This window comes from Dunckerocampus dactyliophorus, chromosome 4 (assembly GCF_027744805.1).
Source record: "Dunckerocampus dactyliophorus isolate RoL2022-P2 chromosome 4, RoL_Ddac_1.1, whole genome shotgun sequence".
Lineage (NCBI taxonomy): Eukaryota > Metazoa > Chordata > Actinopteri > Syngnathiformes > Syngnathidae > Dunckerocampus > Dunckerocampus dactyliophorus.
In genome coordinates this window covers 3,070,938-3,098,064 of record NC_072822.1, presented here as the reverse complement: position 1 = coordinate 3,098,064, position 27,127 = coordinate 3,070,938, and the positions used below count along the sequence as shown (strand labels likewise).

The 27,127-nt window shown below is 38.8% G+C and overlaps 2 protein-coding genes across 4 annotated transcripts; one reads left to right on the top strand and one right to left on the bottom strand.

Moving 5' to 3' along the window:
• Nucleotides 1–32: 32 nt before the first annotated feature.
• LOC129180384 (rab5 GDP/GTP exchange factor-like) lies at nt 33–10,229 on the bottom strand. The gene is made up of 9 exons (XM_054774814.1): nt 10,025–10,229; nt 7,516–7,701; nt 7,295–7,419; nt 5,753–5,904; nt 5,593–5,662; nt 5,372–5,507; nt 2,716–2,810; nt 2,375–2,631; nt 33–952 (listed from the first exon to the last, which is right to left on the bottom strand). The coding sequence occupies exons 2-9, from the start codon at nt 7,671–7,673 to the stop codon at nt 578–580; spliced, it is 1,368 nt and encodes a 455-aa protein (XP_054630789.1). The 5' UTR covers nt 7,674–7,701; nt 10,025–10,229; the 3' UTR covers nt 33–577.
• A 1,216-nt stretch (nt 10,230–11,445) lies between these two features.
• Nucleotides 11,446–26,996, top strand: cfap251 (cilia and flagella associated protein 251). Of its 3 annotated transcripts, none has more exons than XR_008570147.1 (21): nt 11,446–11,511; nt 11,584–11,747; nt 11,818–11,958; nt 12,025–12,134; nt 13,362–13,470; nt 13,587–13,667; nt 13,746–13,823; nt 13,892–13,933; nt 15,039–15,310; nt 15,381–15,557; nt 17,320–17,570; nt 17,645–17,796; nt 20,469–20,645; nt 22,047–22,231; nt 23,684–23,798; nt 24,092–24,255; nt 25,808–25,898; nt 25,988–26,131; nt 26,200–26,428; nt 26,513–26,776; nt 26,851–26,891. XR_008570147.1 is itself a non-coding variant. In XM_054774812.1 (21 exons), exons 2-21 carry the CDS (start codon nt 11,589–11,591, stop codon nt 26,979–26,981), a joined length of 2,916 nt encoding a protein of 971 aa, XP_054630787.1. In that variant the 5' UTR covers nt 11,446–11,511; nt 11,584–11,588; the 3' UTR covers nt 26,982–26,996. The 3 variants fall into 3 exon arrangements, 2 of the variants coding, with proteins under 2 accessions (XP_054630787.1, XP_054630788.1); XM_054774812.1 differs by having other exon boundaries at nt 26,669–26,776; nt 26,851–26,996; XM_054774813.1 differs by lacking the exons at nt 25,988–26,131; nt 26,200–26,428; nt 26,851–26,891 and having other exon boundaries at nt 26,669–26,781.
• The last annotated feature ends 131 nt before the right edge of the window (nt 26,997–27,127 follow it).

The following is a 27,127-nucleotide window of genomic DNA, read 5'->3' as shown; positions in this document are numbered from 1 at the left end:
TCCAGAATTTTGTGGCAGATAAGAAAAAAAAACCTCAAAAACACATTTAATCACATGTCGCGTTTAATATACAATCATTTATTATGACACAACCCCACTTTGATTTTGCCAACAATGTGGAAATAATGTGTACCTGCACACTAGCACAGACTGTTAGTCCATTAGAGGTTAGCTACTTCATGTTCCCGCGGATCGTAAAGATAAAAGACCAGTTTGTCAAAACAGACCCTGCAACACTTTTTCCTATGAATTTCACATTTTTATATAGGCACATTGGTTAGATTATTTGTGTTGTGGACAACCTGAGTGCTTATTACAGTATTGCTTGTAATTACATTGGAATGTGTTGAGAGGTGCCTTCATTGTCACACATTAGGAACCAAGTGCAAAATGTTCATGTTTAGAAAGTGTATAAGCTCCGTCCTCACCACCGTGTGCTTTGTGCTATCCTTCATCATGACAATCATTTAGCAACACTACCAACATCAGTGCTGAGGCTTTGTGTAAGAAAAAAAAAATCACGTACCAGATGGGAGGTTTTGATTAACAGTCCGAGTCATTCGGCCTCGCATATTGATCAGTAAGCACCACCTTCTGTCTTGTCTTCTCCCGTTGGCGTAGAATCCAGAGACGACGACGACAACGATGACAAAGATGACTCCGTCAGCTCCTTCTGCTCCGTGGCGAACTGGGCGACGGCCTCGTCCAGCTGGGAATGAACCGCCTGCACCCACTTCTGCAGCTGCACGTTGAGCGCGTCCACGCCGCGGTCCAGCTTCTCCTGCCGGCACGTCAGCTCGTCCAGCAGGTGCTGCGTCTCTTCCGCTGCCTGCTGCCTCGCGCTTCCTGCGGCGCCCAGGCCCCGTCGGTGCCTCATGTAACCTTCGAACTCGGCCGGGCTCAGATTGAGGGCTGGTCCATCCAGTTTTTCTATGAAGGCCACCGCGCAAGACTGAAACAGACCAGTTGCACAATTTGGTGGAACAGTTGAGGAAATATCCCACTTCACTGGGGTCTGTGTAAAAGGCACACACACTGTCTGACAGATCTACTGTTATGGCGCTCAGGTGCCAATTTTGTAGGATCTCTATGTAATAGAGGTAATATCACAGATGTAACATAGGCGGGACGGCCAGCGTGTGTCCAAGAAGAATTTAATACATCATTCCTTGCGTTGAAACATACTGTATCTACCGTAAATTCCAGTGTATAAGCCGCACCCACTAAATTTAAAGGAAAAAACAGATTTGTACATATAAAAGCCTCACCGGTGTATAAGCAGCATGTGTCCACGTCATAAAATGGCATATTGTAGTGCACACGAGTCCGTTAGGACCGGGCAGTTCTTTATTTGACAGGAGCCATTGGAGGACAACAGCATAAAAAATGGTGGATGCTGTCTCTGTCCACCAAAGGGAGCCAGAGGAGCACGGAGCCCAGAGGGAGGTTGACATTGCAGCGCCCCAATGAATGCATTGCTCAGATACAATGCCTTATGAAAACAAAAGTTGTATTTTTCCCATTTTAAATTCATATTGGTACATGTTTGCATATTTATCAGGTATACCTTTTGAGTGTTAAGTTGCTCTGTGATGAGTTTAGTGTTATTTGTAAGATAATACCGTGAGTCAGACGGTTATATTGTTATACTGTCATATATACTGACCTGTGAGTGCACAGGTCGCTCGTGATTGGCTCCTTCCAAAGAAAGCGCTACAGTTTCCTCACTGACTCGCAAGGGGTACAGTACTGTAGTTAAACAATTGTAGTAGTTCTGAAGTAAAGGCGATGTCACGAGATTAGAATTTTGCCGCACTGCTGGATCAGCCGCAGGGTTCAAAGTTTAAGAAAAAAGTAGCGCCTTATACGCCAGAATTTACGTTATCTAGATTGTGGGATGGCTGGTAACCCTTATGATTTGCCCGTACGCATTCCCAGGGTTCGAGCCACGATCCACTGAATGATACTCGAGAGCGCTAGCATCGAGCTAAAAGCCCAAGCCGTCAACTTGATGTCCAGTTCTACAGGCTCGTGCACATAAAATACACAGTGAGGCCGCAACAGTGTGCTCTGTCTGACCTTAACCAGAAAACGACGGGCCAATTATCCGCTTTTTGAGGCGGTATCAGAGCCGTAACACTGTCTCAGTGGCCTGTATGTGTCAAAGAAGTATTTTATAAGTCACTCAAAACGCTACGGTTGACATTGCTTTCAATACCACAGAGCGGGAGGAGTGAGTGTCTTTGTGCCTTGTCTCTGGTAAGGCTCTCATTCTACCCCAGAAAGCGCAACATTTCTGTCAGTGTTGGTGCCGTTCATACAGAAAGAAAAATTATGCAAAAACAGCGCCATTTTTTCCTGCTAATAAACTGACCAGGTTGGTGAAATAGTAGCCGCTCTCCCCGGCCATGAGACTGTGAGGGAGGCCAAAGCGGATGACGTATTGCATGTTGGAGTGCAGGCGGGGCGGGTTGGCCTTGAGCACCACGTACACCAGGGCGGACAGGAAGTCGTCAGCGTTGGCCGGCTCGCTGTTGGAGTTGGAGAGCGCCTCGAAGACGTGCTGGCTGCACTTCGACACGCACACCAGTTTGTCCTGAGGCGCCCGCTTAGCATCCATCTCTATAATGGCTGTCAAGGTGGGTGGGGTGACACGACTTGAAATATTACAGTACAAAACCTTACAAGCGTTATTCAAAGAGGTTTGTCTTTTACCTGTTATAGCAGGAAGAAATGGGTCGCCTGTGATTGGACTCTGTGCATCAGGATAAGGCACACTGAGCATCTGTGGGGTGACCCAGGTTAAAGAACTGGAAAAATAGAAACAAGACATTATTATGGTGCTTTAAGGAATCCAAATCTAGAAATCTATGATTGTAGAGCACGGGTGTCCAAAGTGCAGCCTGGGGGCCATTTACTCTTACTCTCCTCAAGTTACGAGAATAAAGTCATAACATAAAAAAACGGCATGAAGTTTAAATATGAAAGACTAACATAGGCAAAAAGGTGTAATATTATGAGAAACAAAGAAATCAAAGAACAAAATACTGGAAAATTAGATTGGGAAAAAGTTCTAATACTACGATAATAAAGTAAAAATATTGTGAGTAATAATTATAGTGCGAATAGTGGTTCGCATGTTGGCCACACAGTCAGGAGACCGAGAAGACCTGGGTTTGAATCGGTGCGTGTGTGGGTTTTCTCCGGGTACTCCTTTTTCCTCCCACATTCCAAAAACATGTATGTTAGGTTAATCGGTGACTCTCCATAGGTATGAATGCGAGTGTGAATGGTTGTTTGTCTATATGTGCCCTGCAATTGGCTGGCCACCAGTCCAGGGTGTACCCCGCCTCTCGCCCAAAGGCAGCTGGGATAGCCTCTAGCATACCCCCGCGACCCTAATGAGGATAAGCGGCATAGAAAATTGATGGATGGATGGATAATTAGGGCTGTCAAATGGTTACAAATTTTAATCAGATTAATCAGTTTTTAAATGAATTAATCATGATTGATCACCATTAGCAACTGTGTGTGAAATATGTCCATTTTTACTGTATTTAATGAAGAGAAAGATAACTGACAAGACAGGATTATATATATTTCTATATTTGTATGTATTAACGGCTCCAAATGAACTGAATGTGTCAGTCAAGCTAAAAAGATACCACACACGTCTAAAAATCCAACACTAGTCTATTTAATAGCAGCAGAACATTTGAATCACACTTTAAACAGTCTTATTATGAGCAACGAGGGGTTGTGTTCAAAGACATCATGTCATTTGAAAGTAAATGTACTTGCTTTCAGTGTATTTTCCAGCATACATAAATGTAGCAAATTGTACATCTGAATTAAGAGTTCCGAAGTGAGTGATAAGAATATCCACTTCATGTTCTTCCTTTATCTTCCTGTTTATTTGCACACACACACACACACACACACACACACACACACACACACACACACACACATTATAAAGCCGTTTTTGTGATGTTCGGAGTGTCTCTGAATGCATCTCGCGTTCTTGTAATGAGAATGAGGAAGTGTGGTTCCCAGGATGAACGGGCTAGAGACGTGTGTGGGTTGGTACATACAGTATATGGTGTTGGATGTGTTCAGGTCAGAACAAAGAAAAGAAAAGAGCGTCAGACTGTGTGCGACTGTGTGAGGACGCTCCATTCTGCTTTCCGTCCACGCTTGCCCGTCCACCGTCCTAACAGACGGCTTGCTCTGGTGCGCATGCTTTAATAATTACACTAAAACATTAAACGTAACAAATTAAATAAATGAGTTACCGCAAATAACCCGTTATTTTTGACAGCCCTGGTAATAATAGTAACAGCAAAGATGTACAAGAAGAAAGTTGAAATATTTGAAAAAAAAAAAAAAAAAAAAAAAAAAAGAAGCAAAATCGTAACAAGAAAAAGTTCAAAATGCAGGATGTTATTTTCTTTAAATATAAAAAACATCTCAGCATATTTACATGGGTTGCTTTAAAAAAAAAAGTTGGAAAAGTCTGGACATCCCTGTCGTAGATGACCAGAATATATGACCACCAATATTTGTTTATGATAGCATATAATCATATGCTTAAATTGTTCCATTAAATGAATGACATTGAAACTATGAGAAGAATGAGCCTGACGTGATATGAAAAACATAACACAATCAAATAAGATGGAATTGATGATACACATTGAATTATTTTTTATGCATTTAAGATAATAATTATCGGTAATAATACAGTATCATAAAATAATTAGTATTTATTAATTAATGAGTAGTATATCTTTTGCTTGTATACAGTATGTTCATAAATATAGGTATTGGCGCTGTCATCTACTTTTATCTGAAAAACAAAAATGTTATTTTTAAAGAAATTGTTGCAATGTGTATGGACAGTATTAATGATAATATTATACAAGCATGAACATGTTAGATGGTAAATCTCTGGCAAGCACAATCTGGAGCACGTGGATACATTTTCACATGAGAATGCATACCTAGAGATACAATTTGACAGAAGTAATTTTTACGTTTGATATTTTCAACGGTGCAATTGTAAATGTTTACCCATTAAAATAAGAATTAGGGACTTTTGTACATTTATATTAACATTTTTTTCTGATATTTTAAAATATTCAATAATTATATATATATATATATATTTTTTTTTTTTTTGCCTAGTATTTTTTGGGGAAAAAAATCTGGTGTCCATGTTATGGTGTCATTCATGGATGGAATCTGACTAAAACTTAATGCGAACATCCTGCAAACAAAATGCAAGCTGATATACGTTAAAAACCATAAGCAGTTGCATGCAAATGAAACCTAAGTGAATACAAACAAGTGAGTGTTATTTGCATCTGACCGAATCCTCCTTTGAAGAGCCAGGTCCTTCTGCTCATCATCACAGCTGTCGTGGCAGAAGACCCATTTGTGCAAGCGGGTCATGATGAGCTTCTCCACGTGCTCCATCGTCTGTGTGAGCTCAGCTTCTGAAAAACCTAAACAAAAAAAACAACACAATGTGAAAGCTCCACAATTGCTTGGATGGAGGACTTGAGGCATAGAAAAAGCAGATGTACCCACTGCTGAAATATTCCGCATATGACTGGTAGAAATCTTGCACAAGGTCTGACTGCTTCTGTACCGGCAGATCCTGAGGAGAAAAAAAAAAACAAATGTGCCGTTAATCCACGCTGTACCTTCCCAAATATGAGACAGTGATGCCATCTAACAAGCCATTTACATGGTAAGCTTCCATGGTATTGAGGAAGGTTGTACATCTGGACTGCAGCCGCTGGGAGGATGGGCTGCGAAGTATCTTCAGGAAGCCAGTAAAGTCTCCTGGTTGGAGGTTCTGGAAGGCTTTCAACACACTCATGTGGCTATCAGTAGGCTCTGGGTGGGATCAAGGCAACAGCAAAAAAACACAACAATAAATTAAAACAGCTTTTATTGTCATTTTACAACATTGCTGCCTAACTCCTCTCAGTGGTTCAATAAATATTTGTTTTGAAACAAAAAAAGTTAAAATTTGTAAAATATATATCATGACCTAAAGTTAATACGACGGCGTACTAGGGCCACATTGAGGGAAAAAAATAATTCAATATTTAGGAGAATAAAGTCGTAAATTTACGAAGAAAAACTCGTAATATTCTGAGAATGAAGTCGTAAATTTACAAGAATGAAGTCATAAATTTACAAGAATAAAGTCTTAAATTTACTAGAAAAAAAAATCAGATTACGAGAATAAAGTCATAAATTTATGAGAAAAAAGTCGTACATTTTTGAGGATAAAACTCATAATATTACAAGAATAAAGTCATAAATTTACTAAAATAAAGTCGGAAATTTACAAGAAAAAAACTCATAATATTATGAGACTAAAGTCATACATTTGTGAGGAAAAACTTGTAATTTTATGAGAAAAAAGTCGTAAATTTACAACTTTATTCTTGTAATATGATTTTTTTTCTCGTAAATTTACGACTTTATTCTTGCAATATTCAGAGTTTTTTTTCTCGTAAATTTACAACTTTATTCTCATAAATGTACAACTTTATTCTTGTAATATTACAAGTTTTTTGTCGTAAATGTACGACTTTATTCTCGTAATATTACAAGTTCTTTCTTTTTATTTTTATTTTATGAGAAAAAAGTCGTAAATTTACAACTTTATTCTTGTAATATGATTTTTTTTCTCGTAAATTTACGACTTTATTCTTGCAATATTCAGAGGTTTTTTTCTCGTAAATTTACAACTTTATTCTCATAAATGTACAACTTTATTCTTGTAATATTACAAGTTTTTTGTCGTAAATGTACGACTTTCTCATAATATTACAAGTTCTTTCTTTTTATTCTGGAAATGCCCGATTTTTTTTTACCCCCTCAACGTGGCCCTAATACTGTACTATGTTGGAATTAAGCAAATAGTACAGTGGTTGTGGTGAATAGTTAAGTTAGAAAAAACGTGTTAGATACTGTCACCTAGTGGCCTTTTATGGGTGTTGCTGGTAAATGTATGAAAGTGTTGTGTATATGAAGTCTATTTTTAAATGTGTATATAATTGCTCCTTATATTTTACTGAGGTCAAGTCAAGTGCTTCTGTTGGAAAAAGGTTCCATTTCCTGCTCTATGGCTATCATTACATATTTTCTCATTGTCAACACCAGTGGCCTTCTACGGTGTGATTTGGAAGTCTCTGATTTTTTTGTTGTTGTTGTTACTTTTGAGGTATATTTTTCAATATAAGACCACATAGGGCTGGACCAACAACCGCACCTTGCTTAGGAGGGGACGGGCCGCCCCAGAAGAGTCTCCTCATAGTGTTGATACGACGGCTCTTCTCCATATTTTTCTTCTCCTCAAATTTGGAGAAGGTCGGCGGTGTTGCATCACTGCTCGGTCTACGAGGGAATGAGAGCGTCGGTTGTCACAGAAAACATTTGTTGCCAGGCGGAGTTCATGGGGCACAGCGGTCAATGCCCCATAGAGTCAGATACCTGGCGCCTTGTCTGTGGGCTTCGGCGGGACGCATTCGCTCCCTCCAGCACTTGGAGCAGAAGCCTTGCCATGCGGGGTTGCCATAGTAGCCGCAGGAGTTCTTGCACAGAAGTTCCTCCTGAGAAAGTCGGATTCCTCTTTGCTTGTCTGTCCACATTGTAGCATGTATATGTAATCACTCCTTCCTGTTTGTTGGAGGCAACGTTTACGTCAAAGACATTAAAAATGAGGAGCATATTTAGTCAGACTGGATGCTCTGTAAATGCTATGACCCTCCAAGAGATCATGATATCAATGACTAACTACTGTTATGTTCTCCCTGTGCTTGCATAGGCTTTCTCCGGGTGCGCCCATGTCCCAAAAACATGCACGTTAGGCTAACTGGAGACAAGGGCTGCACAAAAAATGAATACATCTTGATTCACACTGACACGCAATCTAATTTCTAAATGACGACAATTTTATCGATTTTACTTAACGAGTTGCATCATAAACAAACGCTGCCATTTTACTAAAAGGACTCACGGGTGACACTCTCCCCGTCTCCTAGCAAGCCTTGCTGACCAGGACGAGTTGGCACCACTGCCCTGGTTCTATCCGCTAATGATATATATATATATTTTTTTTTATTGCGTGCATTAGTGTACTGGAGAACAGGAGTAGCTTCATAATAATAATGATAAAAGCAGGTTTAAAACTGTGCAATTATAGCACATGGCACAAAAACAAGAAAGAAAATTTGAAAAAAAATGATCCCTGAGAATTGCGATCTCAATTCTATGCAAGAAAATCTCGATTCACATTTTTTGCAGAATCGTGCAGCCTTACTGGTGCCTCTAAATTGTCCATAGGTGGAAATAAGTACAGTCAAACTTGTCTATAGCGGCCATTAGAGGGAGTCTGCAAAAGTGGCCGCTATAGACAGGTGGCCTCTATAGACAGGTTGGCGTCCAGTTTGAATGTTGACCAGTAGAGGAAAAAAAAGAAAAAAAAGGGAAAAAAATAATAATAATAATAATGTTGACCAGTAGATGGCACTGCGGACTGCTGATAAAAGTTGTACAGCACTACTAGGCTTGTTATTATCATGGTTCATGGTTTTAATCCTGAACATGCATGAGTCAAACAGTAGCACATCACATAGTACAATTCACAATTTTGCATGTCCAAAAAGGAGTAGGAAGAAGCAAAGCTTATTTAATCCTACCCCTCATCAGTTTCACATCAGTTGCAATACATTTATTCACCTCTTGTTCTTCCAAGTGTACTTTGTAGGTCTACATGACAATGTAGTGCAATCATAGCCAAGGTTTTTACTTACTAAAAGGAAGCTAGAGGCTTAATAATAACTGATAACTGATAAAATACTTCAGTTAAGTACAACCGAACTCAGTTTTGCTCCCGCTGCCGCATGCATGCTAGCATATGTTTTTTTTTTATTGTAGCATCGCTGGGAGCACGTCCTGTTCCCAGCCTACTTTGCGGTAATGTTTTGGTGCAAATGCTCTTAAAGTTACATGTTTGACCAGGAAATAGCAAGCTCAAAAGAAGACAGCTTTTTTATGTGGAACAACTGACAGTTTGTGTGGATCTTGTGAATGATTGTGACTGAGCTAGGACTCAGTAATTAAAGTCTACACACGACGCCTTCATTGATTGAAAAACAAAACTTTTTCGTGCATGAAGCTTCTACTTGAGTTGGTAATTTGGCCGCTATATGCAGTCAGATATTGACCAAGAGAGACAAAACAGGTGGCCGCTGGCTTGGTTGGACAGGTGACTGCTATACACAGGGTCTATAACATGTAAATTTGCTGGGGGGGATTTTTCAGTGGCTGCTATAGGCAGGTGGCCCTTCTATAAAAGTGGCCGCTAAGACAGGTTTGACTGTATGTGCGCCATCCAGCTCACCCGTGACTCCAGTGCCGACAAGCGCAATAGAAAATGCATTGAGAAACAAATATGCCCCCTAGTGGCTGAGAGAAGCATATGCGGTGATGACAGAGAGCGCAAATCGATTGCACCCCAAGTAAGTGTTGTGATCTTCCAATAGCGCTACATCAATGGCTTTTCTTGCATTTAACTTGGAGCCAAAAATAACACTAATTTTGACGCAAAACAACGATATTTTTCCCAAGCTGAACAACCAGCTCATTAATGAACTTCCTCACTGCTTGTGTTACCAACTAAATAAGACTTCAACCCACTTTTATTACTTCGACAGACTTACAATAAATCGGGTTACTAGTTAATCAACACTTAAAGGTTTTTCAACCGACTGTATTTTTATTAAGTTTGGCGTTAGCTAACCTTGCTAGCATCCAACAGGTAGCAGCTGACTGTCATCATAGCAGTGACATAAGAACGTTGTAAAAACGAGTTACCTAACCATTTCGGTTAAATGTTTAAACACATTACATCCACGTCCGAGTTTAAAATGTTCTCAATTACAACGATAAAGTAGTGTCAGAGTTGCTGTTGAATTAGAACTCCGAACGCACTACTCACCAGTCAAATGGAGCGAGCACCATAATAACTTCCGGGTGCACTTTTATTCTTTTTTAGTTACTTTTCCTCAACTCCATACTGTGCTAACCATTTGAGCAATAATAAAATGTACAAAACTTAGCAACCGGCCTCGACAATAAACGTCCAAATAATAAATAAATAAAGATCGAAAAGGAAATGGCGACTTTAAGTATCCATAATTAGAGGTTCATAACCGGAAGTCACGTGGGAAGCAGCCCAGCGTTGACCGTAATAATACAGATCGATGATTTTTCACAATAAAAAAATAGTGGCAAAATCATCCCCAACTCAGAATTTAGTTCCAAAATTCACATGCTCAAAAATATTAACAATATAAAATGAGAATCAAATGCATCATATTTTAATAAAATTGCAGTGGAGATTCAAGTTGCAAACAGTCATGCTTTTAATTTGAAATGATTAGCCGAGTTGTATTATGTTTCGTGTTATACGGTCGCCAGGCAACAGTAACTAACTGGGTAACTTTCCTCAAGCATACGCTGTTTCGCCAGCTATAAATATTGATATATTAATATAATAGTGCTCATTCAAAATAAAAAATAAACTGACACACATGCTTCTTTTTAACGACGAGTGTGGTGAGATTACAAGTGAATTAATGTGTCTAATGTGTCTCCTATGGTAACCAGGCAATTTGACACTATAAGTGGACAATTTGACAACGATAGAGCTACGAGAAGTCACTCGAAACTGCATGTAAAGGTATGTTTATGTATAAATTTACTTAATGCATTTAGTACAGGGAATGTATGCGTTTCTAATACCACAAAGATGCGGGTATCATACAAATTTCCTTTACAGATTCCCAGATTTGTCACTGTAGTGGTACGTTGTAGTACAACGTAATGCTACTACGCTTTAAATATAAAACTTTAAAAAATCCTTAAGTGTAAAAGATCATGTGATATGTAAGATGTATGACAAACGTGTATATAATTTATGTTTGACATTTAAACAGTTGACGACTACTGTACCACTTAGTGACGAATCTGCCAGTCGGTAGAAAAAACTGAAACTCTATTAAACCCCAATGAGATGCAAGACGACAGTTGAATTTGAATGGCAAACGTACCTATAAGTGTATAGCAGGGGTCACCAACGTTTTTCCTTGTGAGAGCTACTTTTACAAAATGAAAATGGCCAAGAGCTACTCATTTTTGTAACATTTATTTTCAGAGCTTATTTTAAACCCAAACAAAGCGAATATGCTTGTTTTACCAGAACATTAACAAAATGCTGGTGTCCACAACTCACATTTTGTATTTCAGAATGCATTTCTTTCTACTGTTCTTTCATTATTAACTGAAAACCTGAATGAAAAGCAGGCTTGCGGGCACCTCATGTGGTCGTGGGGGGCTACCTGTTGCCCGCGGGCACCACGTTGGTGACCCCTGCTGTATAGTTTTGATTTCAGGATATTGATGAATGACACATTTTAACAGAGGGTAAGTTTGTTTTAATAGAGTTTGACCTCTGATGTGTAAAATCCAGTAAAATACATTTGACTTGGCTTTTAGGCATAATGTCAGGCGCAGAAGCACAGAACCCTGAGATGTCAAACGTCCCACAATCCCAGAGTGAGGCTGACAAACTACGACCCACCAGGGAGTCACAAGTCTACACTGCAACCAGAGAAACCCTCTTCCCGAAGGAGATCACGTGCACTAGAACACATGCATTGGTACGTATTGATATAAAGACTCATGCTCCTTTAAAAATTTGTATTCTCGATGTTGTCTTCATCCATGCAGTCACTTGACTGGGTCAACGGTGTGAACTCTACCCTTCCTGTATACATTCTGCAAGACCACAGCCAGCTAGTGTTCCTCTATGCTGGAGCTCACGTTGCGATCATCTATAATCATACCACAAACTCCCAACACATACTTCAGGTAAAAACAAAAAGCGTTGTCACGTGAGATACGTCATAAAAGTCACATTACTGTTCACATTTGTAGGGTTACTGCAGCCCCATTTCGTGTTTGTGCGTCAGTCAAGACAGACGATGGATTGCAACAGCAGACCAGAGCACGAAAAGCACCGTAATCATCTGGGATTCGTACTCTGGGTAGCTACACTCTTCATGTTTTTCATTAAATTTAACTCATTCAATCCCATTTTAGACGATTTTGACTGACCTTTCAAGACACACGGAATATTGTTTTCTATGGCTATATAAACATGGAACCCACCAAAAGAATGATTAGACTCCCGTCTTTCATCAGGAAAAAAAGTTTGTTTCTACTTCTTTCCATTCTGTAATCAGCAGTAGAGCATAGGTAAGTTTCAGGAAAATATCAGTTCCCAGATAAAAAAAAGGGGAAAAAAACAGCTTTTTGTGAAGATACATTTCAAGCATAACTTTCAACATTAACATCACAAAAAAGGGTTGTTTTACATCAAAATAACAATTTATATACAAATATAACACCATGAACTATTTACAATTGTCACATTTTGGAACTGAACTGTGAGTGTGCACGTGTGTGCACGCGTGCGTGTGAATGCGTTAAAATTTCTCTACAATGCCTAACCTTCTGCACACGACACTCCTCCGCGTTCTTCTACTTCCTCCACGCATGCCGAGCACTTATTAAATGCACTCCTGCCACCTTGTGGCTGTTTTAATAAAACCGATGTAAAAGTGACGTCCATTAGTGTGCAGTTGCGTCATCGCCTCTTTTTGCCTCTTGTGCATAAAAACGTAAAAGACGTATAAATACATCTTTGGGATTGGGTGTTCGGGATTATAAAAACATATAAATACGTCTTTGGGACTGAAAGAGCTAAAGGTCCCATATTATACTATTTTTCATCAATGTTAAAGTCTCACAATAGGTTATTGAAAGAATTTAGGCAGTTTAAAAGCGCTTCTATTAAGCCAAGAATTAGTAACATGCAGTTTTGTGGGTCTGTGGCTTTAATGCTAATGAGCTGCACGTTGTCCAACGTAAACAGACGGCCTATACAAGATACTACATAACATTAAGGATGGGAACAGGCGCTGAAGTAAAACAGAATGCTGAAACTTACAGATGCCATATCTGTAGCCGACTGACGGATAGGTGGCAGAGCTCCAGGCGGCGTTTTCAGATGTGTAGCAAAGCCTGCTTTGTTAGAAGGTGGTGGGCATATACTATACATGGGGCGGGCTCATCTAGCTTGACCTTATTGCGAGCTTTTTCTCACGTTTGGTGCACATAAACAGGATGACACTTACAAAAGTCACTTTTTGCACAACGGGACGGTTAAAATGAAACATTTTTGTCTTATGACCCTTTTTTGAATGTTACAGCATTCCTGTGAACACTTTGTTCGACTGCCATCCTAACGGGGGAGTCATTGCGATTGCATTTTCGGGAGACACCAAGCAACTGGTGACCCTTGGGAGTGAAAAAAATCAAGTGAGTCATAAAAGACGGCCTTGTCCAATGTCAGCATTTTGGCATCAAGCATCAGTGTGGCACTGTGTGTGTGCTAAGGGGCTGCGCAATAGAGAATGAATGCTTTTTGTCCACAGTGTGTGTGTGTCTGGGCTTGGACAAATGACTCCCAAGAGCCCCTGTGGCTCACCGAGCTCAGCCCTGAATATGGTTATCAAGTAAGTCAAGATGACTTTTACTTTATTCGCCAGTAGGATTACAACCTCACAGATAAATTGTACTGACTTGCTTTTCAGAATGACATCATTTATAACCCAAAGAACAGCACCCAGCTGCTGAGTAGCAGTGCAAGTCAGGTGTTGTTTTACAGCACGGTAAGTGACATGTCTGTTACATGAAGATGATTTATTGCAATTGATTAACTCTTGGTCTTTTTTTAAAGGCGCAGGGCAATCTGCAGTATGTTCCCCTCAAGATTATTAAGGTAAAGAGAGTAATCAAGTAAACTTTGGCTGTATTCACACTTTGGTGCGGTTCGTTATGTGTTCACACTAGTATGTTAGTGATGGGACCAAAGGCTGCGCAGTAAAGAACATTTGCATAAAGCAGGGGTGTCCAAACTTTTTCCGCCGAGGGCCACATGGTGAAAATGAAAGGATGCAAGAGCCACTTTGGTATTTTGTAAAGCATGTGCTAAGAAGTGATGTACATTTCCATCTTAGCTTTGTGATATAGGTGAAAAAGTGTATTATTTGTATGAACATTGCTCCTTTTCATCCCCATTTTTCCAAATATTTAATTAAACTTTGTTCTTAAATAATCTTCTTAATTTGCTTCTTGTAGTATTATGGCTTTATTCCCATAATATTTGCAGTTTATTCCCATAATATTATAATTTATTCCACAACCTCATTTTCCAAAAATTTCAACTTTATTTTGCTTTGTGTGTTTCTCATAATATTATGACTTTAATACTTTTTCTTCAATATTTCAACTCTATGCTACTAAAATGACATAATTTTCCTTATACAGTATGATGAGTTTAGTCTTGAGTTTAGACAATTTTGACTTTTTCTCATTAGATAACATCTTTTTTCTCTTAATATTTAGATTTTATTATAGTAAAATTACTGCTGATTTGTCCATTTTTTGCTGTTTGTTTTAGTTTTCTTGCTAAATTCTATTTTTAGATTGTTTTACAGGACAACAAAAAAACAGCCGCGCGCCGCACTTTGGAGACCCCTGGCAAGGACTGGGTTGGGCATCTATTGTGAGATATTACCTGACCTAAATCAACTATTCGAAACCAAACTGCCGTCTACCGGGTTGAATTTTTGGGTTATTTTTACGTTGTGCTATATTCATCAGCTTTGATTTCACAAAAACTTCAAAAATATGCTTTTAAAGAGCACCACACACACACAGAGGGAGAGAGCAGAGCAGAGAGATAACCCTTCCAAACCTTTTCTTTGACATATTTGTCATTTCTGCATATATTAAAATACATTTCTATGTATTTGATTGTATTTATAAGACTTTATCAGAGGTCTTGTTGTCATTTTGAGAGATATGCTCCACTGTTTCTGCAGCTGGGGGATGCGGCCACCCTGGAACTCAACGCGTCTCTGTTCCCGCAAACCACACCCGAGTACTGCAACATCCGCAACTTAGCCCGCGGGCCTCTAAATCCCTCTGTGTTTCACTGGCAAGATTTCAAGGTGATAACGCCCACGGCGTCAGGCATCGTCATGATCTGGGAGCTGACGCAGGACCTGGCGTCCAACCAAAACCTGAGCAGAGACAGAGTCAAGGTCATCTCCCTGCAGGAGCATCCCATCACATTTCTCACCGTAACAGACAGGTGCTTCTAAGTGGGCATGTGCACTGTCCTCTTACTGTCCTTTAATCGCCTTTTTTGTTCGCCGCAACAGCTGTATTGTCACCGGAGACACCCGCGGTCATATCAACTTTTACGATGAAAACATGTTGCTCCTGACTTGGTACAACCAGTTGAACCTGGACACCATTGCTTCCATTTCCTTTTCCAAAGAATGTTCACGAGGATGTCTGGCGGATTGCACCATGGAAGCCAAACCACTACTTAGCAGGTAAAAGGAGGACAAGACCAGTTGTTGCTGTTGTTGGTTTGCATTCTACACAACCTGTTCATTTGTTAACATATTATTTCTTAACACATTTTGATCGTAGCATTTCGTGTTTAATTTCTTATATATATATATACGTACATATACATATACGTATATATATATATACACACACACACATATACAGCGGCCTCCATAATTATTGGCACCCCTGGTTAAGATGTGTTCTTTAGCTTCTAATAAGTGATTTTTTTTTGTAAAAAATATAGGACCACATTGAAAAAAACAGGAAAATCCAAACTTCAATTCAAGTGCATTTTAAGAAAATAAAAAAAATCCCACATTAAGAAATAATTCTTTCACATCAAATCATGTCAGCCACAATTATTAGCACCCCTGATGTTAATACTTTGTACAACCCCCTTTTGCCAACAAAATAGCGCCTAATTTTCTCCTATAATGTTTCACAAGATGGAAGAATATAGAAAGAGGGATCTTCGACCATTCCTCTTTGCACAGTGTCTGTAGATCATCCAGCGACCTGGGTCCTCTCCTCTTCAGCTTGCTTCACAGGTTTTCAATGGGGTTGAGGTGTGGAGACTGAGATGGCCACGGTAGGAGCTTGATCCTGTGTCTGGCGAACCATTTCTGTGTAGATTTGGCCACATGTTTAGGGTCATTATCTTGCTGAAAGACCCAGTGACGACCCATCTTCCGCTTTTGGGCAGAGGCCACCAGATTTTGCTTTAAAATGTCCTGGTAATTCAAAGCGTTCATGATGCCATGCACCCTAACAAGGTTCCCAGGGCCTTTGAAAGAGAAACAGGCCCACAGCATCACCGATCCTTCTGCCAGACCCACTTAGAGTGTTTGTTGCCAAAAAGCTCTATTTTGGTCTCATCTGACCAAAGCGCACTTGAACTTAGTGAACTCCACACGTTACGTTTATGATTGGGAGTGAGAGAAAGTTTTTCCGTGCATGCCTCCCAAACAGCTTTTTGGCATGTAGATAGCGCCTGATGGTTGTTTTGGAGACTTTGTGACCCCAACATGCTACCATTTCTTGCAATTCTTAACGGTGAGCTTTGGAGCATTTTTTAGTTCTCTTAACATCCTCCTCACTGAGCGTGGTGGCTTGCTTACCACCGGTCCAGTGGTTTTAAACTTGTTAATGATTCCTCTGGCAGTAGATTTGGGCAGGTGCAGGTGAGTGGCTATTTTCTTGTAGCCATTGCCTTACTTCTGAAGGTCGACGCACATCTGCCTTACTTGAATGGTGTCTTTCCCATGTTGAAGAGTGACTAAGAGAAATGGCTTCTGTGTCATGTCACACTTAGACCCCAAAGAAACAGGATGTACCAATTCAGTGTTTCAACTTCGTAAACTACTGTAGGAATAACAGAAATACTTAAATTACACTTATTTCCTAGGAATTGCTAAGGACGCCGATAATTGTGGGATAGGTCATTTTATGAAAAATAATTACTAGTCTGGGATTTTTTTTATTTTCTTAAAATTCACTTGAGATGAAGTTAAAATTTTTCTCCAATTTTCAGTACGGTCCTATATTTTTTTTTTTTTAAAAATATTAGAAGCTAAAGAACAAATCTTATTAGAATTATGGAGGGCACACACACATACACACACACACACACACACTCATCTCTCATCCCACGTGTTGTATATAGTTTCATGTCTGTCATCTCACCCATATCATCTCATTAATCTGTCGCATAGTATCACATATATGTCGTGTCTTCCACAGGAACTTTGTGGTGTCCACGGTCAGCTCCAAGATGGTTCATGTGAATGTTCGGAAAGGCACGTCCCAGGTCATCCTGCAGGAGAACTGTGACCCCATCCACGCGGTGGCCTGCCATCCCACACAGCCAGTGATGGTCATGGGCAACCACAAGGGCAGCTTGAAGGTCTGGGACTACGAGCGGAAGCGGACCGCCCGCAGCAAGGTCTTTGAGAAAGAGAAAGAGATTCAGTGCGTCACGTTCGACCCTCAAGGTTGGGGCTGTGTCTTAAAGCATGTTGCTTGACTGTGGATTGGCCGGTCCGATACTATTCCCTTCCCTCAACAGGGCTTCACCTGGCTGTCGGCTTTGGAAGTGGAGCCGTTCACTTTCTGGATCCAAACACTTTGCAAAGTAATCCAAAGGAATGCTTTGATTCCCCCAGAGACAGCATCAGTCACATGAGTTTTTCCTCAGACTCCAGATACCTTGCCACTGTGGTATGCTTCATTTACTATATTTTTAGGAATATTATTATCAAGTGTAGTATGATATAGGTGGCTTAATATGTGGGACCACCAGAGAAATATAAAATGGCAAGTGCGCTAAAATATTATCCACAGCTTCAAAATAAATAGATAAAAACAACAATCGATAACACCTTCTCCATGTTCTCATGCATTCTCAGTGACGTACAATGAAAGAGTAGTAGGAATTACAATTTTAACTACAAACCTCGATTTCGTGTGCCCCAGTTTTCGCATGATTCCGTTTTCGTCGAAAATTTGCCCCAAAATTTTGCCTCGGTTTTAGTACAGTACCGCACATAACAAACTAGTCGGTTTGCCCTGTGCTGTTAGCGAAATCGAGTGCCCAAATAAAGCACCCTAGGTGCCGGCGATTCACTGTCGGTGCATTTTGTATTGACTGCGACTGCCAAATAACCCGCCATGGGGCCAAAGTTGCAAGTGTCAACAATTCGATACAGGACGTGAGAAACGCTGTTGAGTTCAGTCTTGCCAGGATGTACGGGAAGCCCCCATCAACCATAAGTTCCATCCATTCCTCATTTATAATTACTTCACATTGTTTTCTGCATGCAAAACTAAAATTATTCTTCATTCTAATTATTCTTTCTATTGTATATTATTTTAAATGTATTTTTGTTCATATTTTTGGGTGTCTGGAACAGATTCATTGGATCTATTATTTCCTATGGGAAAAATTGTCGTGGTTTTTGAACATTTCGTTTTTTGTCAAACCTTTTGGAACAAATTAATAACGAATGAAGAATGAATAACCACTGTATTTATCAGTTAATTGATTAACCATTATTATTATTACTTAAAATTATTTAAATTAATGAAATATATAGAAACAAGGGCTGTTTAAATCAAATGAATTGATCATGATTAATCACCATTTGCAACTATGTGTGAAATATGGCGAGTTTTACTGTATTTTATCTACGGAAAGATAAATGACTGGACACAGTCATGTATATTTGTGTGTATGAAGTGAAAATTGAACTCGAGCTGCAAGGCGCCACACATGTCTGAAAATGTATTTGCCTAACACCAGTCTCTTCAGTAGCAGCAGAACGTCTGAGTCACACTTTAACCGTGTCAATATGAGCCAGGAGGGGTTGCGTTCAAAGATATCACGTAATTTTGTGTATTTTCTGAAATTTCCCAGCATACTAAAATGCAGCAAATGTAAGAGTTACATTAGTGAGTGATAATCTTTTCCCTTGTCTTTCTGTTTATTTAGACCACCCACACACCAATAATAAAGACTGTTGTGATGTCGGTGAACGCACCTCACGGTCATCGAGTGGCAATGAGGTGTTTGTGAGTTGGAGATGCGTATGTGGTGGTGTAGATGTGTTCAGGTCAGAATAAAGTTATAAAAGAGCGTCTAAGTTTGGGGACGCTATTATTGTGCCTTCGTCTATCGTAGTAACAGAGAGGCGTGGCTTCCCATGATGCTTATGCGTTAATTACGCAAAAAAATAATATAAATATATCAACATGTCAAAAAAAGGTTAACTCATTCAATCCCAGCCGTTTAAAAAAAAAAATCCCTTCAATAGCGGCCATGTTAGACGGTTTTGACTGATCTTTCAAGGCACACAGAATATTGTGCTCTATGTACTGTATATCTAAACATATGTGTATATATACTGTAAACATGGAACCTACCAAAAGAAAGATTACACTCCCGTCTTTCATCAGAAAAAAAAGATTGTTTCTACCTTTTTCCGTTCTTTAGTAATCAGCAGTAGAAAATACAGTAGGTAAGTTTCAGGAAAATATCAGTTCCTGACTAAAAAAGGGAGAAATAGTACTTTTTATGAAAAGATACATTTCAAGCATAATTTTCACTTTGACACAAATATGTTTTGCTTTTGTGACAGCTCCAATATGTAAACAACTATACCACAACATAAACAACACAAAAAAGGGGTTGTTTTACATCAGAATAACAATTTATTTACAAATATAACACCATGAACTATTTACAATTTTCACATTTGGAACTGATATGGAACATGTGCGCGTGTGCATGCGCTAAAATTTCCCTACAATGCGCAACCTTCTGCACGCTACACTCCTCCGCGTTCTTCCACTTCCTCCTTGCAGTCATGTATGTTTTTTCACATGCCGAGCTCTTATCAAACTCACTTCTGCCACCTTGTTGGCCGTTCTTATGTCTTAAAACTGCTCTAAAAGTGACATCCATTAGTGTGCGCTTGCGTCATCACCTCCTTTTGCCTTTCGCGTAAAAAAATAATGCAAAAGACATAGCGGGATCGGGCGTTTGGGTATTGAATGAGTTAAATTAGACAAGAAAAAAAGTTCACTCAGTCTTGCTCAGCCCCTGTTAGCTCTTTCCCCCTTCTTTAGCCGATTTATGAATTAATGTCACCCTCTTGATTGTTGCTGCTATTATTAATATGAACGCTAGATTGACAAAATTCCACAAAATGGACCCCGTATTTAAATAAGATTAGTTAATGCCACATAATCACAATGTGTCAACAAAAAAAGTCAGAAATGAATCCAAATTTGAGATGGGATACCATTTCAGACGGGGGTGTCCGAGGACACACCCAACGGCTCAATAAATAATCTATTCTAACTGAGACCTGGTGTTGTCATCTCACAACTAGGATGTTGGGAAAGCCGTAACCATATTCCGCTCGCAAACCAATGACGACTCACCGCCCCAGTGGACCTACCTGGGCAGATATCGCTCCCACTACAAGCCCATCACGGACCTTCTCTTTGGGATGCACCTGGACAGCAACCAGCCCAGGCTGTTCACCCTGGGCATGGACCGCATGTTGGTGAGTCCACCTCCAGGGGCCAAATGTATAAAACTTTGTATACAGTATATTTAGGTGTAGAAATCTGTGTACTCACAGAACAGGAAACATGCATACGCAGTCTTTCCGTCAGATGTATAAAACTCCACGTACGTACAGTAGTGTGAAAAAGTGTTTGCCCCCTTTCCTGATTTATGATTTTTGTGCATGTTTATCACACTTAAATGTTTCATATCATCAAACTACTGTAATTTAAATATTAGTCAATGAAAACACAACTGAACACAAAATGCACTTTTTAAATGAAACTTTTTATTATTAAGGGAGAAAAAAAAATCCAAAGCCACATGTCCCTGTGTGAAAAAGTGATTGCCCCCTAAACCTAATAACTGGGTCGGCCACCCATAGCAGCAACAACTGCAATCAAGCGTTTGCCATAACTTGCAATGAGTCTCTTCCAGCGCTGTGGAGGAATTTTGCAGAATTGTTGTTTTTCAGCCACATTGGAGGCTTTTCCTTTTTAAGGTCATGCCACAGCATCTCAATAGGATTCAAGTCAGGACTTGGACTAGGCCACTCCAAAGTCTTCAGCCATTCAGAGGTGGACTTGCTGGTGTGTTTTGGATCATTGTCCTGCTGCAGAACCCAAGTCGGTTTCAGCTTGAGGTCAACAACAGATGGCCGGACTTTCTCCTTCAGCAGAATTCATGGTTCCATTTATCACAGCAAGTCTTCTACGTCCTGAAGACCATCACACTACCACCACCATATTTTACTGTTAGTATGATGTTCTTTTTCTGAAACGCAGCGTTACTTTTACGCCAGATGTTATCGGACTCACACCTTCCAAAAAGTTAAGCTTTTGTCTCATCAGACCACAGAGTATTTTCCCAAAGGTCTTGGGGATCATCAAGATGTTTTTGGCAAAATTGAGACAAGCCGTAATGTTGTTTTTGTTCAGCAGTGGTTTTGGTCTTGGAACTCTGCCATGCAGGCCGTTTTTGCCCAGTGTCTTTCTTATGGTGGAGTCATGAACACTGACCTTAACTGAGGCAAGTGAGGCCTGCAGTTCTTTGGATGTTGTTGTGGGGTCTTTTGTGACCTCTTGGATGAGTCGCCTCTGTGCTCATGGGGTCATTTTGGTTGGCCGGCCATTCCTGGGAAGGTTCACCACTGTTCCATATTTTCGCCATTAATTGCTCTCACTGTGGTTTGCTGAAGTCCCAAAGCTTTATAAATGGCTTGAGTGATGTGAGTGATGGGTACCAGTGCGTGCATTCTCACCACCCGTGGATTTTTATACATTTGAATAAATACGTAGGACGTTGCATACGTGTTATGTGCATGCATGGTTTACACATTTGTCCCCTGGTCTTTAGCTCAATTTGATGTGCTGACGCTCACCTCTCTGCGGGCTAATAGGTGGAGTATGACCTGGAGAACAGTGACACGGACCAGATTGTCATCTCCAGCACAAAGCGTATTGAGCAAAGTGCTGTGCCAAAGTGCATGACGTGGTACCCGCCCTTATGTGCCGAGCAATTTGTCGTCATTTCCTCGGACCAATACAAGATGAAGCTTTTCAACAGCACCACCAAGAAGTGCAGGTAACAAGATGAAGGGAATTACACCGAACATAGCACTATGACAACTTTATTTATAAACATACATTTTTTCCCATTTTTCCCATTTTTGTTTATTTTAATTTCCAAATATTTCAACTTTCTTCTTCAATAATCTTTGTAAATTTTGTTTTTGTAATATTATGACTTCATGCCCATTATATTTTGACTTTATTCCCATAATATTTTGACTTTATTCTTGTAAATTATAACTTTTTCCAAAACCAAATTTTCTAGAAATGACAACTTTATTTAGTTTTATTTGTTTCTCCTAATATTATGATTTTAAAAATATATATTTTCTTTAATATTTGAACTTTACTATTCTTCCTGATAATATTATGAGCTTATTTTTGTAAAATTGTGAGAATACAACTTTATTCTCTTAATATTTTGACTTTGTTCACGTAAAATTACAGCTGTTATTTCCATTTCTGCTGTTTTTTCATTTTTTTTCATTTTCAAACAATTTAAACTTTCTTTATATAAGTTTTCTTTTCGTAATTATGACTTTATTCCCATAATATTTTGACTTTATTCTTGTAACATTCAAACTTTTTCCCCAACCTAATTGTCCAAAAATCACAATTTCATTTGTTGTTTTTGTTTGTTTTTGATAATGTTACAACTTTTTTAAAAAGTATTTTTCTTTTTTTATTTCAGCGTTGTGTACTAAACATAATTTTTTTCCACATAATATTATGACGATATTCTCATAAAATTACGACTTTTCTCTTTAGATTACTTTTCTTTTTAATTTAAACTTTATTCCCATAATATTAGGACTTTTTCCCCAACCTAAGTTTTCAAAAACTTTATTTTGTTTCTCATAATATTATGACTTTTAAAAATAACATATTTTTTCTTTAATATTTGAACTCTATGCTATTAAAATGACATTATTTTTCCTCACAATATTATGAGTTTATTCTCATAAAATGGAAACTATTTTTCTTGTTAGAATTCAACTTTATTCCCTTAATATTTTTACTTTATTCTTGTAAAATTACAACCGTTTTTGTTATTTCTGCTGTTTTTTTTATTTTGAAACTATTTCAACTTTCAACTTTATTGATATAAGTTTTGTTCTCGCAACTATGACCTTATTCCCATAATATTTTGGCTTTAGCCTCGTAACATTATAACATTTTCCGCAATCTAATTTTCCAAAAATGGCAACTTCATGTGAGTTTTTGTTTGTTTCTCATAATATTACAACATATAAAAAAAACATATTTTTTCTTAAACCTTATAGTTATGATTTTCTCCATTAATATTTTGACTTTAGTCTTGTAAAATTATTGCCGATTTTTCGATCTTTGCTGTTTTTGTTTTTTTTGTGCCGCAGGCCGATAAAAAAGAAAAAAAAAAAAGCCTGCAGGCAGCAAATGGCAGCAAATCCCATCATTATACTCAACTTTTGTTTGATTACAACAGAAAGACTCTCCTCGGCCCTACATATGGAAGTCCCGTGAAGAAAATCGAGATTTTACCAACATCAAAAGACAACGAGACTGGATCTTACTACATGGCCTACATCACGGAGGACAAGGTCAGTCATGGCATTTGCAGCATTTGAATTCATCACAATACATTATTTTTCGTGATTTGTAGTCATTTGTACGCACACAGTGATGAGCATCGTGAGAATGCATGAACACGCTGCTGACTGGAACTTCAGCTATGATAAGATGCTGTTCCGTGTTGTTCTTGGAGGTCTTGTACATGACTGAGGCTTCCTTAGGACTGACAACACTTTTGCTAAAAATAGATTCAGTGAATAGAATTGCCGACATGGCCAAACGGGTAAGACTGAATCCGAGTTGCTTACTCTGCGTCCTCCAGATCGGGGTCCAGATTCTGCCTCTGGATGGGAACCCCTTCAAGTCCCATGCTGTCGTCTGCCATCCGACGGGCGTGTCCACTTTTGCCTACTCACATGACGGACTCTTTCTTTTCACCGCCGGGGGAAGGGACTGCACTGTGCTGTCATGGCAGATAAGCTACAAGTAACATATACAGTCATGTGACAAAAATGTGTGTTTTTGTTAGTGTACTACTGGCGTGTCCAAAGCTTTTCCTGTTTTAAAAACCCCCCACCAAAATTCAAACTTCTTCCACAGAGGGCCACATACTGAAAAATGAAAGTATGCATGGGTCACTTTGATATTTTTTTCTCGTAAAATTACAGTTTTTGTCCCCATTTCTGCTTTTTTTTTTTGTTGTTGTTTTTTATTTAAAATTTTAAATCTTCTCATATTTCTGACTTGATTCCCATAATATTTTGACTTTATTCTCGTAATATGTCTTTTTCCCTACTCAAATAAAAAAGACAACTTTATTCATTTTGTTTGTTTCTGATAACATAAAAAAACATTTTTTTCTTTAATATTTCAACTGTATGCTACTAAAATGACATTATTATTTATTCTCATAAAATAGTGACTTTTTTCTTATTCAATTACAACTTTTTTCTTAATATGTTGACTTCATTCTCGTAAAATTACAGCTTTTCCCCCATTTTTGCTGTGTTTTAGAATATTTAATTTTAAAATTAACATTTTTACATTCAAAATCTTCTCATAATTATGACTTTATTCCCATAATATTTTGACTTTATTCTCGTAATGTTACTTTTTTCCCCAACCTAATTTCCCAAAAATTACAACTTCATTCATTGTTCTGTTTGTTTGTCGTAATATAATGTTTTAAAATAAACTTAAACACATTTCAACTGTATTCTACTAAAATTAAAGGTAATTTTATGACTTTTTTTTCGTAAATTTGCAATTTTTATTCTCGTAAGTTCGCGACTTATTCTCGTAAATGTACAACTTTTTTGCTCATAAATGTACGGCTTTATTTTCGTAAATTTACAACTTTTTTCTCGTAAATTTACGACTTTATTCTTGTGATATTACAACTTTTTTCTTGTAAATGTACGACTATAAAGTTGTTATTGTCGAAATCTCTGATTATTTTAATACTCTGTTGTAACAGGCATTGCCTGACATAGCTATTAAAAGGGGGGACTTATGTGACCTTTGGCCTTGGGCAAAGGTAATATTACAACTTTTTTTCTCATAAATTTACAAATTTATTCTTGCAGATTCAGGGCTTTTTGTCTCGTAAGTTTACAACTTTTATTGTCGTAAATTTATGACATTTTTTCTCATAAATTTACAGCTTTATTTTTGCTAATTTACGACTTTAATCTCGACTTTTTGTCTTGTAAATTTAGGATTTATTCTCATAAATGTATGACTTTATTCTCGTCATTTTACAACTTTTTTCTCATAAATTCACAACAGTAAAGTCGTTATTACGACTTTTTTTCTCTCATAAATTTACAACTTTATTCTCAAAATCTCTGATATTATGGCCCTGATGTCTGGTCACACATGAACACTAGCATGTCTTCCAAAGAATTTTGAGCACAAACCATAGGGGGCGCCACAACCCAAACATCATTTTACCATACAGTCAAAAAGTAGACACATATTGACTGTGAATGTTGTATGAAATTGAATAACAAATGTTTTGCCCATGTTTTGAGTGCAGTGCACTGGAGGGAGCGGCAGCTTTGGGGGGAAAGGATTTGATGCCTTTTTACACTCTTTTAGAGGGAGGCAAGGATGGCAAATTCTACAGAGTGAGTGTACATGTTGGACTAAAAACCTGAGAGAACGAGAAACCCGTCTACGTTTGCAAATGTAGGTTACGATTGTTTCTGTGCTTTAGGAAATTGAGGACTTTTTCTACTACTGCCAAATCCATAATCAAGGTCTTGAGTCAATGGACACACGGCAGCTGTCTAGCAAAATTCCTCTGACGGAAGTCATCCCGTTAATGCGGGCTTTGGCCTACTTCCCTACCGAAGAAGAGGTATGCTCTACAAATTCTGTTTGGGCAATTCGGCCGGCATAGATGGGCTGTTGACATTTTTGTTTAAGATAGAAGACATGCTAAATGAGATCAAGCTCAGCAAATACGCCGAAACGGGAGAGTACACGACGGACATCAACCTGGAGGAGTTCATCAAGCTCTACATCAACCACCGGCCGGCCTTTGGCATCTCCAGAGATGAGATCGCTGAAGCTTTCCGCGTCCTGGGAGATGCTAGCAGAGCAGGACAGCCTGTTCTGCAGAGACACGAGCTGCTGGAACTCTTGCAGGTCCGAGGTCCGTTGGCCAAAATAAGTCTTATTACTTCTGTATTATGCGTGACAACACAACCACAACATGGACTTGCCTCTGTCTTGTCAGAATGCACTCGGCTGATTGCGGAAACTGCCAAGTGCCCCAATACAGTTGGATAAACAGATGCCAAAATTGCGCATTACACACTTTTTCTTTTCACTTTTGTTTGTGGAGGATGTTGTGTTTATTTTCAAGCCCCGTGTTCATTCTATTCTTGAACAGGGGAAGCCATGACAGAGGATGAGCTTGCACAGTGTTTCACTTCCCTTTTGGGCTTCATTGAGGTCCAAGAAGGGGAGAATCCCGAGCAAACGTTTTCTAAATCTGAAGGTATGTACAATTACCACTGCAGTATGTGTACTATAATATACGTTATTACAATTGATTTGTGGTGTTTTTTGTAGATGTGAGCCAAGAATATTGTCTGGAGAGTGTGATACCGGAGGAGATATCTACGGAGGTGTTTACAGGTCACATCCTAGGCCTCCCACCGTCCACTATGAGGAGCGGGCACTTCAGTGACCCCGCAGAGTGATAAACAAATGTACTGTACGGATGTTGAATATTAAATATGATGGAAAATTGAGAAAGAATAGTATGGTATGGTTTATTTGTTTGTATGTGCAATACAAATAAACAAATTGTATTGCAAATACAAATACAATACAATACAATTTGTTT

Bases quoted from the DNA above. Each gene is read 5' to 3' on its own strand.
- LOC129180384 (XM_054774814.1), bottom strand. From the start codon at position 7,673: ATGTGGACAGACAAGCAAAGAGGAATCCGACTTTCTCAGGAGGAACTT. The intron at 5,663-5,752 runs GTAAATGGCTTG...TTTTCTCCTCAG, and splicing joins ATACCATGGAAGCTTACCAT to GATCTGCCGGTACAGAAGCA. The intron at 2,811-5,371 runs GTCAGATGCAAA...CTATTTTTCCAG, and splicing joins GCTCTTCAAAGGAGGATTCG to TTCTTTAACCTGGGTCACCC.
- cfap251 (XM_054774812.1), top strand. From the start codon at position 11,589: ATGTCAGGCGCAGAAGCACAGAACCCTGAGATGTCAAACGTCCCACAA. The intron at 17,571-17,644 runs GTTGGGGCTGTG...TTCCCTCAACAG, and splicing joins CGTCACGTTCGACCCTCAAG to GGCTTCACCTGGCTGTCGGC. The intron at 20,646-22,046 runs GTGAGTCCACCT...GCGGGCTAATAG, and splicing joins TGGGCATGGACCGCATGTTG to GTGGAGTATGACCTGGAGAA.